Raw genomic sequence first — 13,640 nt, forward strand, 5'->3', positions numbered from 1 at the left:
TGGTTGCGTTTGATTCTCCCGCATCAATGCACAGACAACGCCTGCACTCACAGCTTCATGATTGGGTGAGTATATCCAATGAAAGTGTCTCCATGCAAGGGGATGTCAGTGATGCCCTCTTGAGTACCATTTCTAGACATTCCTTCCGTACACCAACATTGCCAAATCCTCTCTCGATTGTGACATGGCCTTTTGAATTACTTGTGAAGTTGAACGGTACCAACTATCTAAATATGCGGCGGCGGTAGGTCGTGTTGGTTCGCATTCACACCACCGCCTCAAAACGTCTTCATCTTTCCAAGAACTGGTTGGTTAGTTCATGTTCAGCCCTGGATCATATCTGGCATCGTTCCATATAGAAGGGTTGCATATCACCATTCCCCAGATGCGACCTGCTCGGTATGGGATTCTGTGCATGCATTCTTGAGGGTATAAAGCTGCCTTTAATCGCAAATTGACAAGATGGCCGAACCGGAAACCTCTGGGTGTGAGATATATAGGTTACGTTGCCTTTCAACGGTTGCCAGAAGGTTAAGTTTTGAGAATGATTGCGCCCAATTCAAGTTTACTCAAATCTCAAACCTCTGGTTTCGGATCCGGAATTTGATTCTCTGAGACTAGTCATGATCACAGAGCATAATAAGAACCAGAAAACGTTCAGAAAGTCTCCATCTCTAGTGAACGCAGCATTCCGCAATGGTCGCGCAGGTGAAGCAAGCAGCTTCCATCAAGGGCGGCCCTTCGGGAGCAATCCGGAACGTCCAAGGGCTCCGCTGCAACGGTCTACTTGCACACCAACCTCCTTCTCCAGCATCATGCTGGCCCAGTCATTTCAACAACAGGCAAGCCCGGTCCAGCTATACGTTGGTGAGTACTATGCGATGTCGTATTCAAGTGATGTGCCGACGAACTTGCAGACCGATGTTGCGATCCGACATTGCTCGAGCCGAACTATGCGCTCAATCTCGAGTTGGCGGGATACATCACACAGAAGAAGGCGAATACGTGCGTTTATGTGCGATACGGTGTTATATTCGGGTGCTTATTCGACTGTGAACAGCCCTCGTGAGGCAGCGATGGCAATAGTGCGCTACGTGAACCACCGCAATCCTCAAGTGAACATGCTTGCATTGACAGTACGTCTCGCTGAACAACCCATGCTCTATCCCCACTGACATCTTCATAAGCTTCTGCAAACACTTGTTCAGAGCGTTGGATACCCTTTTCATCTTCAGGTTGCTACGAAGGAGTTCCTCAACGAGCTCGTACGACGATTCCCCGAACGCCCTCCACCGTATCCCGGCCCGGTCATGACGCGCATATTAGAGGTGATAAACGATTGGAGGGAGGGGATATGTAAAGAGAGCAGATGGAAAGAGGACCTTGGAAACATTCGGGATATGCATCGGCTGCTGGGATTCAAGGGTGAGCTATTCGAACCGATGGAATATAACTGTTCTGAAATCGAGGCAAGGCTACCGATTCCGTGATTTACCAAGAGGAACGAACCGATCCTTCGTTCCCACAACCGAGAATCTCAAATCACCAGACGAGCTGGAAGAAGAAGACCGCGAGGCTCAGGCTGCCGTACGTATCTCACAGGCTGATGCGTCCTATACTTAACAGTTAGAATAGAAACTTCAAGAGCTCATTCGTCGCGGCACACCACGAGACCTAGCAGCGGCGCAAGAGCTCATGAAGATCATGGCTGGTGCAAACCCCGATGCGAAGCCGGACTACCGCTCCCAGACCCTCAAGGAGCTGGAGAAAGTTCAACAGAAGGTTATCTTACTCAACGATTTGCTGAATAATGCGTCACCGGGAGAACGATTCGCAAAGGGAGACGCGTATGATGTGCGCTATATCCCCTTCCCAATCGTCCATCGCATCTGACACTCAGACACTCTAGCAAGTAGCAACGATCTGTCGACAGGCACGTCCAAAGATCCAGAAGTGGATTTCAGACGCGGAAAGTGCTAGCTCCGAGGACCCGCACGTCCTCGAGACGTGCCTAGAGCTGAACGATCTGATCAACTCTGTTCTGAACCGGTACGAAAGCTATCTCAGGGGAGACTTCAGCGTCCAAGGAGTCGAGATCCACGGCGGAGTGTACGTACTGTTGTCTTGTGCTATGAACTTCGGAGCTGACTGTCCCTAGGCTCGGCGCAGGAAGTCCACCACCAGAACCGGCTGCCGCAAAGCCCATCGACCTTATCTCGCTCGACGAGTCCGAACAGCATTCCGCAGTTCCACAAACAAGCGGCAGCGACGACCTGGCTGGGCTCTTCGGGCCCGCACCAGCAGCACCAGTGCAGGCAGCAGCGCACCATCCGTTTACTCCAGCTCAGATCACCTCCCTCTATTCTCAGGGTTCAACCACGAGGGGGATGCACACCCCTCAGGGGAGCTTGTCCGGGTTCTCGGGCTCTGATGGATTCTCTCCTCAACCACAGAATCAAGCTAGTCCTGCCCATCCTGGGTTCTTCAACCTTCACACAATGAGCGTCCCGCAGGGGAGTAGTCGGACAGGCACGCCTACGCTCACCGGGCAGCAGCCGCAGGCGCAGGCGCAGCAACAGCATTCCGGCCTGGACGCGTTTGGTCCCTTTAACTCCCCACCCATGCAGCCTATGCAGCCTCCAACAGCACCAGCCGTACCAGCACAAAACGGTGGGACGGGGAAGGGCAAGGATCCGTTTGCGGATCTTGAGGGCTTATTCTGAGTGTATGACCAGGGTATTTGGTGCTGTTCTAGTCCGGATGTTGTGTAGATGTAGGATGTGCGATGATGTGGTTTTTCTATGTTGCGACAATCTACAAAAAGAAGATGATGACCCCTATCAAACTTGTGCATCGTCTCTCCCCCTCGGGAAGTTCCTTCATGCCTTCGTATTCTGCGCCTGTATGGCGCTCAGCAGAGCATAAATCATCTGAAGCCTGCACGGCGTGTCAGCTTGCCTCGGTGTACGGAAAGAGACCCACGTACCTAGGTATAGGCACGCCATACTCCTCTGCCCAGCTAACCAAGCTCCCAACGATAATCTCACTTTCGATCGGCGCTCCCCTTTCGACGTCGACCAGCGTGCTCGGCTTAAGCTCCGTCGTCCTTCCATCTTCTTCGTCCAGCGTCTCTCTCGCGATCGTCCTCGCGTGTTCAGTCTCGATCGGATACCCCATCTTCTGCCCTATGGCGATGATCTCTCCTGCCACACCCTCAAGAGCTTCCCGCATGCGCGCCGTCACCTCCGGGGTGGAGCTAAAGGCCGGTGTCGGTAGTCGGGAGAGGACGCATAGAGTGGCGACACATGCGTTCCAGATGTTCTTCCGGAACTTGGCATGCTGAATGTTCCTTTCGGCAGAGATTGTCCCACCACCTCCGGTGATCAGCGAGCAGAAGGTAGCGAGCGCTGCTTCGGCTTTGGGAGACGCGGGGCGGGTGGTGGAGGGCCCGACGCCAGTGAAGACTCCTACGGCTAGGCGTTCCTAGTCGAGGCGCCGATGAGAAACGGCAAGAGCAAGATGGGGAGGAAGACGTACAGGCCCCGTCTGGACAATCCCTGCCCTCCCATCTGTCAAGTTCGAGTCGATATACACCGCCGCGCTCAGCACTACCGCCTCTGGATCTAGCTTTCTAGCTGCCTCATCCAGGTCGTGCTCGATTCCTACCCCATTCTGCAGTAGCACAAACGTAGGGAGTCCGTGTGCTTTTACATACTCTGCAGTGAGAAGGGGTGCGAGGAGGACGGTGGTTGGGAGGACATCTGGCAGACATTTGGTCGCGAGGAGGACGTAGTCGTAGGTATATGCAGAGGCGGCTACGACGCTGGGGAGCGCTGCGCAGAGTCAGCAGAGGTCGACGCCCGAGTTAGAAGTTGCGCACTTTGGTGGGGCTTGCAACCTGGGTGATCACCATACTTCTCACTTTGGATATCTGCGCCCTGCTCTGACATCCGACATCACATTAGTATTATCCTCATGCACCGGACATTACATGCCAGCTAACTGCTCATAGTTGCCTCGAGCAACAACAGTCACACGCGCCTTCTTCGACGCTTCGAGCACGTAAGTATCTTCTACCTGCAATCAGCACTCGATACGCACAAGACCTTTAAATACTCACAGATGATGCCCACCGACCCATAGCCCACAAGCAAGATATCAAGAACTTTGTCAGCCATTGTTTACTGTTGTTGTGAGAGAGTTGAGAGATGTTGGCATTGAAAGTGAAGGATGAGCCTGCAGGCCATAAGCCGTCTTGATTCCGCTAAGCGACGCTCTGACACCTTCCACCCCGTTCTCTGCCTGTTCGGAGCCTCTACATCGGTTCTACGACCTCTTGCTATACGACTGTCGACCATCTTGCTCAGGATATGATTGGAGTCCATTGTCAAAGCTGTCAGATCTAACAACGCGAGCAGTTTGAGCGGGTCTACATGTCCGAAAACGCTGGCAACGGCACAGACCATGCGCTCATCGTAGAGTGGAAATTTTCGACGATTCTTTGCGCAGCCTTGCCCAGCGCTTATGTTATTCTCCTTATGCATGACAATACGCCCCATGGATCAAATCTCTCGAAGAATCTCCGGCCGTAACTAACTTGATTACCACGCGCGCCTGCCGCCGCTCCGCTGCACCGCATGGCAACAATAATATCATTGAGTCACGCGTCACTATGACTCGGACACAGTCATTCATCTCCCTCGAGCTCGTCCAGGATCCTGCTTCTGCGGCATGGCGCTGTGCATGACAATGCAATAACTGATGAGACCTGTTTCCCACTCTATTCGATTCGCAAGCCGAGGTCTCCTGACAGCCCTTGACAAAGCTGTGACTCTCCCGCAGTGCTTGACGAATCTAGTTGGGCGCTTGACCCATTGAGTAATGGATGGGCGTACACATGTGTTATGCTTTCTGGGCGTCAGGCGCAGCCCATGACGAGAATATATAACAGGTACTTTTGCAGTCCATGACAGGCAATCAACTGCAATCCGAGCAACCAGCACCCCCGCAGCATACCTTATTGTGTGTCAACAAGCCAGCACACACACTACCCAACCTTACAACCCAATGTCGGCCTCCTATTCCTCGCGTTCCGGCTCTTCCTCTACCGAGGCACTTCTCCCTCCGCAAAAGCCGCAGAAAGACTACTTCGCCGCTGTCGCATCCATGCAAGGCGGAATGGGCATCCACGGCGGCTCTCCGCTTGTCCCGAATCCGAGCGCTCGGCCATCCAAGCCCTCCGAAAAATCATTCTGGAGCCGGAAGGACAAGACCCAGCCGTTGCCCGCGAAAGCGCAGCCTCAGTCCGAACACCCGCAGCCTAATCCCAAACAGCAGCCGCAGAAGCCGAGCGGACAGATGAGCAGGGACGAGGCGCTCGCGCTGCTCATGGACAAGTATGGTATGGCGTCGATCCAGAGTGGTGGTCGGAGTGGGAGAATGTGATCTGCATTAGGCGACAAATTTAGTTTCGGGATTCTGGATGGTCTGAAGATGATCGAAGCGTTATTGTACTTACTGTACTGCTGTACTGCCCGTCTCCTTCTGCCCGGTGTATTCATGTCTTTTCGTCTGTAACGTGTACGACAACCACAAGTCGTTTCTTTTTTTGGGTATGAGATGCTGCAACTGAAACGTGTAACGAACATCTCCGAAATCCCCGATGATGCTGTCTTTGTCAGGCCATTCGGCTTCGAGCCTGACCAACTCAGGGAAGCTTGAGTCATTGTATCAATGATGTCATCCTTAAGCGCCCGATCTGCGGCAGTCAAACTCATCAGCGATATCGATGAGCTTCGCCACACTGCGGAGAAGCGCCAAGCAGGCAGTCCCCATTGCGGCGGAGTCATGACGAGTCAGCCGAGATGTAGAAGCAGTGATATAAAGCGCCTCGCAACGCTTCAAACTTGAGCAGCAAAACAAACTGATTCGACACCAACGCCGATATGGCCGCACACTACCCGACATCGTCACCCTCTACCGAGGCGCTGCTACCGCCTGCTCAAGCATCTGAGGCAAAGACGTCCAATGCCAAACCAAAGCCAAAGCCATCGGCGAAGCCGTCATCCCAAGGAGTGAAGTTCGGCACCAATCAGGGGATGGTCGCTCTTCTGGGTGGGGCAGCGGCTGCCCAGTGGACCGGGAACAAGCTGTGATCTGCAGGCCTCGTTCTGGTGAGCATGATCGAGGTCACAGAGGGAGATAAGCACAGCTCATTGTAGTGACAGCTGTCATCCTCGAGGTTCTTGCCGAGTTCGATCTTGTCTACTTTTGATTCCATGTATTGTTTTCCGAGCCAAAAATGTATTCCATGGGATCGTGGACTGGTTCCATCCAGGACTTCACGATAGACAACGCTCTCTTATTGAACACACTGTGCATTCTCGTAAGCATACATCAGCATGTAGGCATCGCCTCGTGCAACTCCACGCAAGTGACTACTCGCTCTCGATGTCGTCGTCCTCTAGCCAATGCCCGTTCTCAGCTTCCTGATCCTCGCCGTCGTCCACTTCCACCTTGTGGCGTTGGGAAATTGGCATGTCCGGCTCCATATCTGGGACTTCTCCTTCCAGCAGCTGCTGTCCAACTTCACCGCCTCGTATCGGCGGCATCCAAGGCATGTAAGCTAGTTCCAGCACCTCCCTAGGCTGTACTGATCCAACACGTCGCATCAACCATGCCCGTTCCAGCATCTCGGTACTTCGGTGCTCTCGGGCAGCTTCCAGATTGTGGTGCGACCATGATCGAAGTGACTCCTGCGCATCCCTTTCTTTTCGATTGATTTCCCAGAAAGCGCTTTTGAGTAACTTCTGATTGCGCCTTGGAACGGGCGATGGTAGAGACATCAGCATCCCACGGATTAGGAGGTGAAATGCGTATTCAGGAAGTTGAGGATTGAAATGCTGCATTGTCATGAACAACACATACATCCGTAGGCATGAGCAACATACTTCTGGATCTAATGAAAATGCTTCGCTGTAGCTTATCCATTCCGCGCCTGCTTCCATTTCGTCCATCTCAGTACAAAACTGCGGATAGTTCTGATGACAATAGGTTGATAGTAAAGAAATGTCTACAGGAGAATCGGCGTATAGCACCTGGGGCAGACTCAGCATATAAGACATTCGCGCAATTGGAGAAACGTACGTTTGGATCAACCTTTGAGGGTCGCCGCCGAAACTCATGCAGATGGGGCGGGAGAGGAAGAGCATGTTCTTCCAACGCTTTAGGGTGTTGCTCTTCCTTCTCTTCGGGATCACCGTATCCTATACGTTTGCTGTCAATAACTACTCGATAAAAGGAAGGAATCGAGCTCACGCTTATTGTACAGTATTTTCCCGATGATGTGGAAAAGTGCCAGTATTTGTTCGTTCCGTGTAAGACCTTCAATTCTAATAATCCAAATAAGTTATTATGCCTCCATATGAGAGTTGGTCACTTACATTCTCCTGACCTCATCTCCAGGTTTTCCCTTCTTTCCTCTCCTTCTTTTCCCACTTCCTCCGCCTTTGACCCCTTCCGCCATCTGCAACCGACAGGCAAATTGCAACGCACTGATAGCGCTTCGTATGTCCCCATTTGAACCTTCCACGATGATATCTAGAGTCTCCGGTGATGGTCGTAAGCTAGCGGGCGTTGGATGCGTCTGCGATAGTATTCGTGAGAGGGCGGTGTGCATGATGGTCGGGGCCACTGCATTGAACCTGGCACTGATGAGATAAAATAAGGTAGTGACATATTGACTCACTGAATCTCCATCATATAAGGACTATTCATCAACCGGGGACCCAGGATATTCCTAATGTCCCACTTCTCTTCCCTCCTCCACGTGTCTGCCCCCATTGCCCTTGACCCACTCTCACTCACAATCAGCACTATAGGTGGACCCGTACCACTCTCGACCAAACCCTGTATGTACGATTGGAATGCTTGACGGGTATCGGCATGCAAAACATTGGGCAAGTCCTCGAGCAACAGAAGCCGAGCAGCGGACGTCCCAGCGGTGGAAGGGTTGGGAGGACTCCAAGGCAAAACGGAATGCGTGTGGGATAGATAAGTCTCGAAGCGGAATGATGAGGATTCAAAGCCTATATTGTGGTGGCATCAGACACGAAGGTAATCCACCTGGTTTGGTGGGGGACTCACTCTCGTGCGAGAGAGGCTGGAATAAAGGCACGTCTGAATCATTTCGCCACTCGGTAATCTGAATTCCCAACTCCTTCGCAAGTACTTGAATTGTGGCCGTCTTTCCGGCACCCGCAGGACCCGTCAACGCGAGGAGCCTCTAATTCTCCCTGTAAGCACTGATTGCGGAGCGATAGATGCAGCACTTACACGATATCTCTTCAACTTGCCGGTTGGACCACCAGTAATCGCTTCGTCAAGCCAATGTCTCACTTCATCGATCTTGCGCTTGTGGACAGCAAGGTTCTCCTACGAAAATGAGGGCTAGCTGAGGGACCATTGTGTGCATACACGTACTGAACTCGTCGGCGCATATCTGTCCACCCACATTTGATTATCTGAAATAACCCTCAGCATAAGTCACGGCAAGGTTTAGTAATAGACGTACTGTCATCGTCTACCTCAACCGCTTTCTCTTTCCCCTTCGGAGAGGACGCTGGATGCTCAACCCGCACAGGAGTGGTCTTGTCAACGTCCTGAGAGGATGACGGAGATATAGGAACCGAGAATCTGGGCTTTCACAAGCCTAGTTAGCCCACGTATCCAGCTGGCAGTTTATATAACTTCGCACCAGAGAAGTCTGCCTTAACGGCTTCTGAGTTCCATGGACAGGAGCGAGGCCAAGTTGCACATGCTTAGGGGTCGGCTTGTCGGTCTTGCCTTTCTTTGTCGCTGGGCCCTTTCTGGCCACACCAGGAGCCATGGTTCATGGAGTGACCTGGTATTTAAGTATATTGTTGAGAAATTGACCCAGTTATAAAAGTTGAGAGGGGGATAACATTGGATAAGAAAGAGGAAAGCCAAGTCATGTCGAGAAACGGACAAGGGACGCGTTTAACGCGCGCGCTTCCTTGCACTGCCACTGATTTCTTTGGGTAAAGCGAGTCATCGGAGAGATTGGAATGTTCGACACAATGCGTGGTGTGAGATATTGTTCAAGTCCTTATGCACATGTCTACGGATATAAATCTCATGTCTACAGCGTCTCCCTAATGAGAGCTGTATCCCGTGCATCTCATGAGCTACTCATACGCTCACTCTTCTCCTGTTCCTTCTTTTCCCTCTCGCTCCTGCGCTCTCTCCATTTCCATCCCCAAGCCATCTCCAGGATTAACAACGGGTACGTGACGATACACCACGTGCCAAGAATAGTGAATGTCCACCCATATCCGACAGCATTGATGATGAAGTCCACGATGGAAACAAGGACGGCCGCCGTCAGGCAGCGAACGAGGTTGTTCGAGGCACTGACAGACGCTCCACGACCCGGGAAGAGATCCATGAGCAGCGTTTGGGTGGAAGTGAATATCGCGGTGAGCTGGAACATGGCTGATGGGAATATGAGAACTTGATCATGTAAGATTCAGAGGCGACCTACCAAGAAACTGAAGGACCAACAGACACGCAATATGCACCCTTTGCTCTATTGCCCATCCGTACCCGATAAGAATGATGACGTAGATGCTCCAGTAGATCGGGCTCAGTCGCAGCCTTGTTCGTTCGACATTGTCTATCCCCTCGTACTTGGCTCCACCGCGAGCGTTAGCAACCATCTGTGCAGCCTCCTCGCTCCCGATTCCCTTTTTCAACAGAGCGAGCTTCTTTGCTCGTCGAAAATCCCAATCGACAAGCCGCCCGCCGCATAGAGAGCCCGCGATACCGCCCACGCCGGTGGCAAGGTAACACAGTCCGAGGTCAATCTCTGTGAGGGAAGGCATCACCGCAAGGAAGGTAGGGGACATTGTAGTTAGTATGCAGTATAGTCCCGCATATGGGACAGCTATTTTTCTTCATCAGTTCGGAGGAAGCGAAATACAACGTCATTGCACCCACCAATGGACCACAAGAGGAGAACTAGATCGATATTCCTGTAACATTTGAAGATCTCCAGTGGGTTACTCGCTCTTGATGGATCGGGACTCTTCCCTTCGTAGTTTGCTCCACTCATTAGTATGGGAATGAATGGCCTGTTCCACCGCTGGGCGGGGATGCTCCCGTCTCCTGTGATTGCACGGAGAGTTTCTGGCAAGAAAACAACTTCAAGGATCATCACCGAACCAGAGAAGATACAAAGAAACCAAAAGATAGAACGCCATCCAAGATTGCCTGCCAGAACACCACCAATGACAGGGCCAATGCTGGGGGTGACAAGGGTGCCGATTGACGCCATTGCAACCATCGTGCCGCGCTCGCTGGGTTCTGCGATGTCCATGATTGTTCCGATACCTGTGCACAGATTCATCTCCTAAGTGCAAGTGATCGCATGGAGTGTACTTACTGATTGCCACCGAGCTTGCGCTGCCAGCCGCTTGCAAACATCTCAACAGAACGAGCAGCCAATAGTCCGATGTGGGTGTTAGGGCCAGACCCACACAGCTGAGGCAAAGTGTTGAGAGACAAGCGAGATAGATCGGCCTTCTTCCGCACTTGTGCCAGTCTGCTAAGCTGCCCCACACCATTGGTGCCGTGCCTTGAAGCAGCATGTATACCGTGACGGTGACATTGATATTTTCGATCGACTGGTTGAACGCGGTGGCGATTACCGGAATCGCAGGGAAATATATGTTCGCTGACAGGGGGGAAAACAGCGCAGCACATGACGTGAGAACAACGATACACCATATTTGCCATCGACGGAATACTGCAAATAATGTCAACCTCATCCTGTTTAGTTAGCATCGAACTGGAAACGAACCGGAATATGGTGGTGGTGGAGTGTCAGATTGCTCTCCAGCCGAGGCCTCCTCTCCCTTTATTGGGCACTCATCCAGCTGTTGCTCCGATGGTTCAACCACCGAACCCACCTCGTTTGTGTTAATCACGTCGCTTTCGACCACTGGAGGGGAGTCGTTAGACTCGTCCTCACGTGTCCGAGAATGTGATGATGTTGGTCCTTCTGGAGATCCTTGCGGCGAGTTCAGTGTCGCCATAGATGGCACTGTTATTGTTTACGAGGCGTTGTACATCGCAGATAAATTCACCTGGAACAGTATAAATACGCTGAGGGGACTGAGCAATCCATAATTCGGGCATGGCCCGCAAAGCAGACCAACGAAGAAAATACGTCCCCTGTCCCTGCCCATGAGGGTGCTCATCATGGACACCGGGTGGCGTTATGGTTAGTCACGTGTTTTCTTACGTCACTATCACGTGAGCACACTACCCAGCCCAGGTTTTACTCTTTTGCAGGGTATAGACAGGGCTGCCAAGCGATTACAGTCTCACCCGACAAAGTAACAATTACGGCAGACGGTCTTTGTTAAGTCGGGATTATTATGTAATAAATGGTAACGTCCTTGGAAAATCTACAAGACTTCTATGGAGGTGAAGCGATATGTATCTAAGGGCAAATCATGACGATATGACATCTAACTGTGGTGCGACGCTCTCTTTCCCCTCTTCTCTCTCTGTCTCTCCTCCCTCTGTTCGCTCTCCCTCTCCTCCCTAACCGCTCTCCTCTCCCTCCATCTCGGTCCCCAAGCCATCTCCAGCATGACTAACGGGTACGTAATCACACACCACGCCCCGAGGATTGTGAACGTCCATCCGACCCCGACACCGTTGATGATGTAATCCACGATAGAGACGAGTACGGCACCCGTAAGACAACGGACGACGTTGTTCGATGCCGTGACGGAGGCACCGCGTCCGGGAAAGAGGTCCATTAGCAACGTCTGGTTGAGGGTGAATATCGCAGTCACTTGGAACATGGCTAGGAAGACACCATCAGGGACGGTGATTTGCACGTGAAAGGAGAAACGTACCAAGGAACTGCAATATCAACAAGCAAGCAATATGCACCTTCCTCTCCGCTGCCCATCCGTATCCGATCACGATCACCACGAAACTAGCCCAGTACGCTGGGCTAAGCCTCAATCGCGTCCGCTCGATACACTCTATCCCCTCGTACTTGCTCGATCCCTTTATATCGGTCGCCTTCTCTGCGGCGTCTTCGGTCCTCATCCCTTGCTTTTGTAATGCAAGCTTCTTGGCTCTTCGAAAGTCCCAATCGACCAGCTTTCCGCTGCCGAGGGCACCGGCAATTCCGCCCGCACCGATGGAGAGGTAGCATAGGCCGAGATCGATTTCCGTTAGTGAGGGCATGACAGCCAAGAAGGTGGGTGACATGGTCGTGAGGATGCCGTAGAGCACTGAATATGGAACCGCTATACAAATACCAACGTTTCAATACAGCTTCTACAAGAGTGGAAAACGAGCGCACCGTTTGACCAGAGAATGATACAAAGGTCGATATTTCTAAAACTCTTGATAATCTCGATGGGGTTATTCCTCCCCCTGACCGCGTCGGGACTCTTCCCTTCATCTTGCACATCCCTCAAAAGCACCGGAATAAATGGCCGGTTCCACTTCTGCGCCGGCACACTACCATCACCCGTGATCGTCCGGAGGGTTTCAGGGAGAAACAGTGCTTCGAGCAAAAGTACGACGCCAGAGCAGATGCAGAGAAACCAGAAGATGGAACGCCAGCCGAGGTTACCTGCTAGTAGGCCGCCGATCACGGGTCCGATACAGGGGGCAACAAGTGCACCGATGGAAGACATCGCGAGCATCGTGCCGCGCTCATGTGGCGCGGCTACGTCCATTATTGTGCCAGCACCTGAGCGACAGAGTTAGAAATATCATATCAGCGACCAATGGAGCATGACTCACTGATGGCAACAGAGCTCGCACTTCCAGCCGCTTGGACACATCGGAGGAAGACAAGCAGCCAATAGTCTGTCGTCGGTGTCAACGCGAGCCCCACGCAGCTCAAGCACAGAAGGAGCAAGCACGCAAGGTATATCGGTCTTCTCCCGCATCCTTTCCAATCTGCCAAGCTCCCCCATACCATCGGTGACGTCCCCTGAAGGATCATGTACACCGTTACGGTGACGTTTATGAGCTCGACGGGTTCGTTGAACGCTTGGGCGATGACGGGTATGGCAGGGAAGTAAATATTGGCGCTGAGCGGGGAAAAGAGAGCGGCGATCGAGGTGAGGTAAACAATTACCCATATCTCCCAGCGCTTGAATACTACGAGAATGTCAGCCGTCGTGCTCGGTTGTTATATGAAAATGCGCACCCGAGTATGGGGGAGTCGACGGTTCGCACGTCTCGTCACCACCACGGATCGTCTGACCATCTAGCTGTTCCAATATCTCCACTGCCGAGCCCATCTCATTTATATTCATCCCATTATCCTCGAATACTGGGGGTGAGTCTACAGGAGCCTCGTCCGCTGTGTTTCGGCTGCGTGAACTCGTCCCGCCCTGTGCTATCGTTGGTGTAGTGCTTGTCGTCGCCATACAGTGGGCCTTCTATGTTGTACGTTGACAATCATCTGTCATCCGTCCTTGGCGGTTTTATATACCGCGGCCGGTATCTTTGAATATCATCCGAGGAATGGTGCGTCATGGTGTGCAAGCCGCACACAGACACTCATAAAGTTCGTGGAG

General features: G+C 52.3%; 5 protein-coding genes across 5 annotated transcripts; 2 read left to right on the forward strand and 3 right to left on the reverse strand.

Moving 5' to 3' along the window:
• Positions 1-815: 815 nt before the first annotated feature.
• DACRYDRAFT_117812 (VHS-domain-containing protein) lies at positions 816-3,759 on the forward strand (the record flags this gene model as incomplete). The annotated part of the gene is made up of 10 exons (XM_040770461.1): positions 816-867; positions 918-1,005; positions 1,061-1,136; positions 1,188-1,425; positions 1,475-1,587; positions 1,636-1,854; positions 1,910-2,109; positions 2,159-2,937; positions 2,987-3,483; positions 3,538-3,759. The coding sequence occupies 8 exons, from the start codon at positions 816-818 to the stop codon at positions 2,721-2,723; spliced, it is 1,551 nt and encodes a 516-aa protein (XP_040626508.1). The 3' UTR covers positions 2,724-2,937; positions 2,987-3,483; positions 3,538-3,759.
• Positions 3,760-5,067: 1,308 nt separating this feature from the next.
• On the forward strand, positions 5,068-5,570 carry DACRYDRAFT_117813 (uncharacterized protein; the record flags this gene model as incomplete). The annotated part of the gene is made up of 1 exon (XM_040770462.1): positions 5,068-5,570. One exon carries the CDS (start codon positions 5,068-5,070, stop codon positions 5,443-5,445), a length of 378 nt encoding a protein of 125 aa, XP_040626509.1. The 3' UTR covers positions 5,446-5,570.
• An 867-nt stretch (positions 5,571-6,437) lies between these two features.
• DACRYDRAFT_109714 (Rad17-domain-containing protein) lies at positions 6,438-8,887 on the reverse strand (the record flags this gene model as incomplete). The annotated part of the gene is made up of 11 exons (XM_040768932.1): positions 6,438-6,902; positions 6,951-7,097; positions 7,147-7,265; positions 7,318-7,391; positions 7,443-7,703; positions 7,748-8,087; positions 8,146-8,284; positions 8,335-8,433; positions 8,482-8,522; positions 8,573-8,699; positions 8,756-8,887. The coding sequence occupies 11 exons, from the start codon at positions 8,885-8,887 to the stop codon at positions 6,438-6,440; spliced, it is 1,944 nt and encodes a 647-aa protein (XP_040626510.1).
• A 230-nt stretch (positions 8,888-9,117) lies between these two features.
• On the reverse strand, positions 9,118-11,114 carry DACRYDRAFT_117815 (MFS general substrate transporter; the record flags this gene model as incomplete). Its single annotated transcript, XM_040770463.1, has 6 exons — positions 9,118-9,513; positions 9,563-9,964; positions 10,018-10,410; positions 10,463-10,560; positions 10,612-10,825; positions 10,880-11,114. The coding sequence occupies 6 exons, from the start codon at positions 11,112-11,114 to the stop codon at positions 9,200-9,202; spliced, it is 1,656 nt and encodes a 551-aa protein (XP_040626511.1). The 3' UTR covers positions 9,118-9,199.
• Positions 11,115-11,628: 514 nt separating this feature from the next.
• DACRYDRAFT_95946 (MFS general substrate transporter) lies at positions 11,629-13,490 on the reverse strand (the record flags this gene model as incomplete). Its single annotated transcript, XM_040777333.1, has 6 exons — positions 11,629-11,680; positions 11,704-11,896; positions 11,949-12,350; positions 12,407-12,802; positions 12,856-13,241; positions 13,297-13,490. 6 exons carry the CDS (start codon positions 13,488-13,490, stop codon positions 11,629-11,631), a joined length of 1,623 nt encoding a protein of 540 aa, XP_040626512.1.
• Positions 13,491-13,640: the final 150 nt, after the last annotated feature.

Source organism: Dacryopinax primogenitus (genome assembly GCF_000292625.1).
Source record: "Dacryopinax primogenitus strain DJM-731 SS1 chromosome Unknown DACRYscaffold_15, whole genome shotgun sequence".
In the NCBI taxonomy this organism is placed as follows: domain Eukaryota; kingdom Fungi; phylum Basidiomycota; class Dacrymycetes; order Dacrymycetales; family Dacrymycetaceae; genus Dacryopinax; species Dacryopinax primogenitus.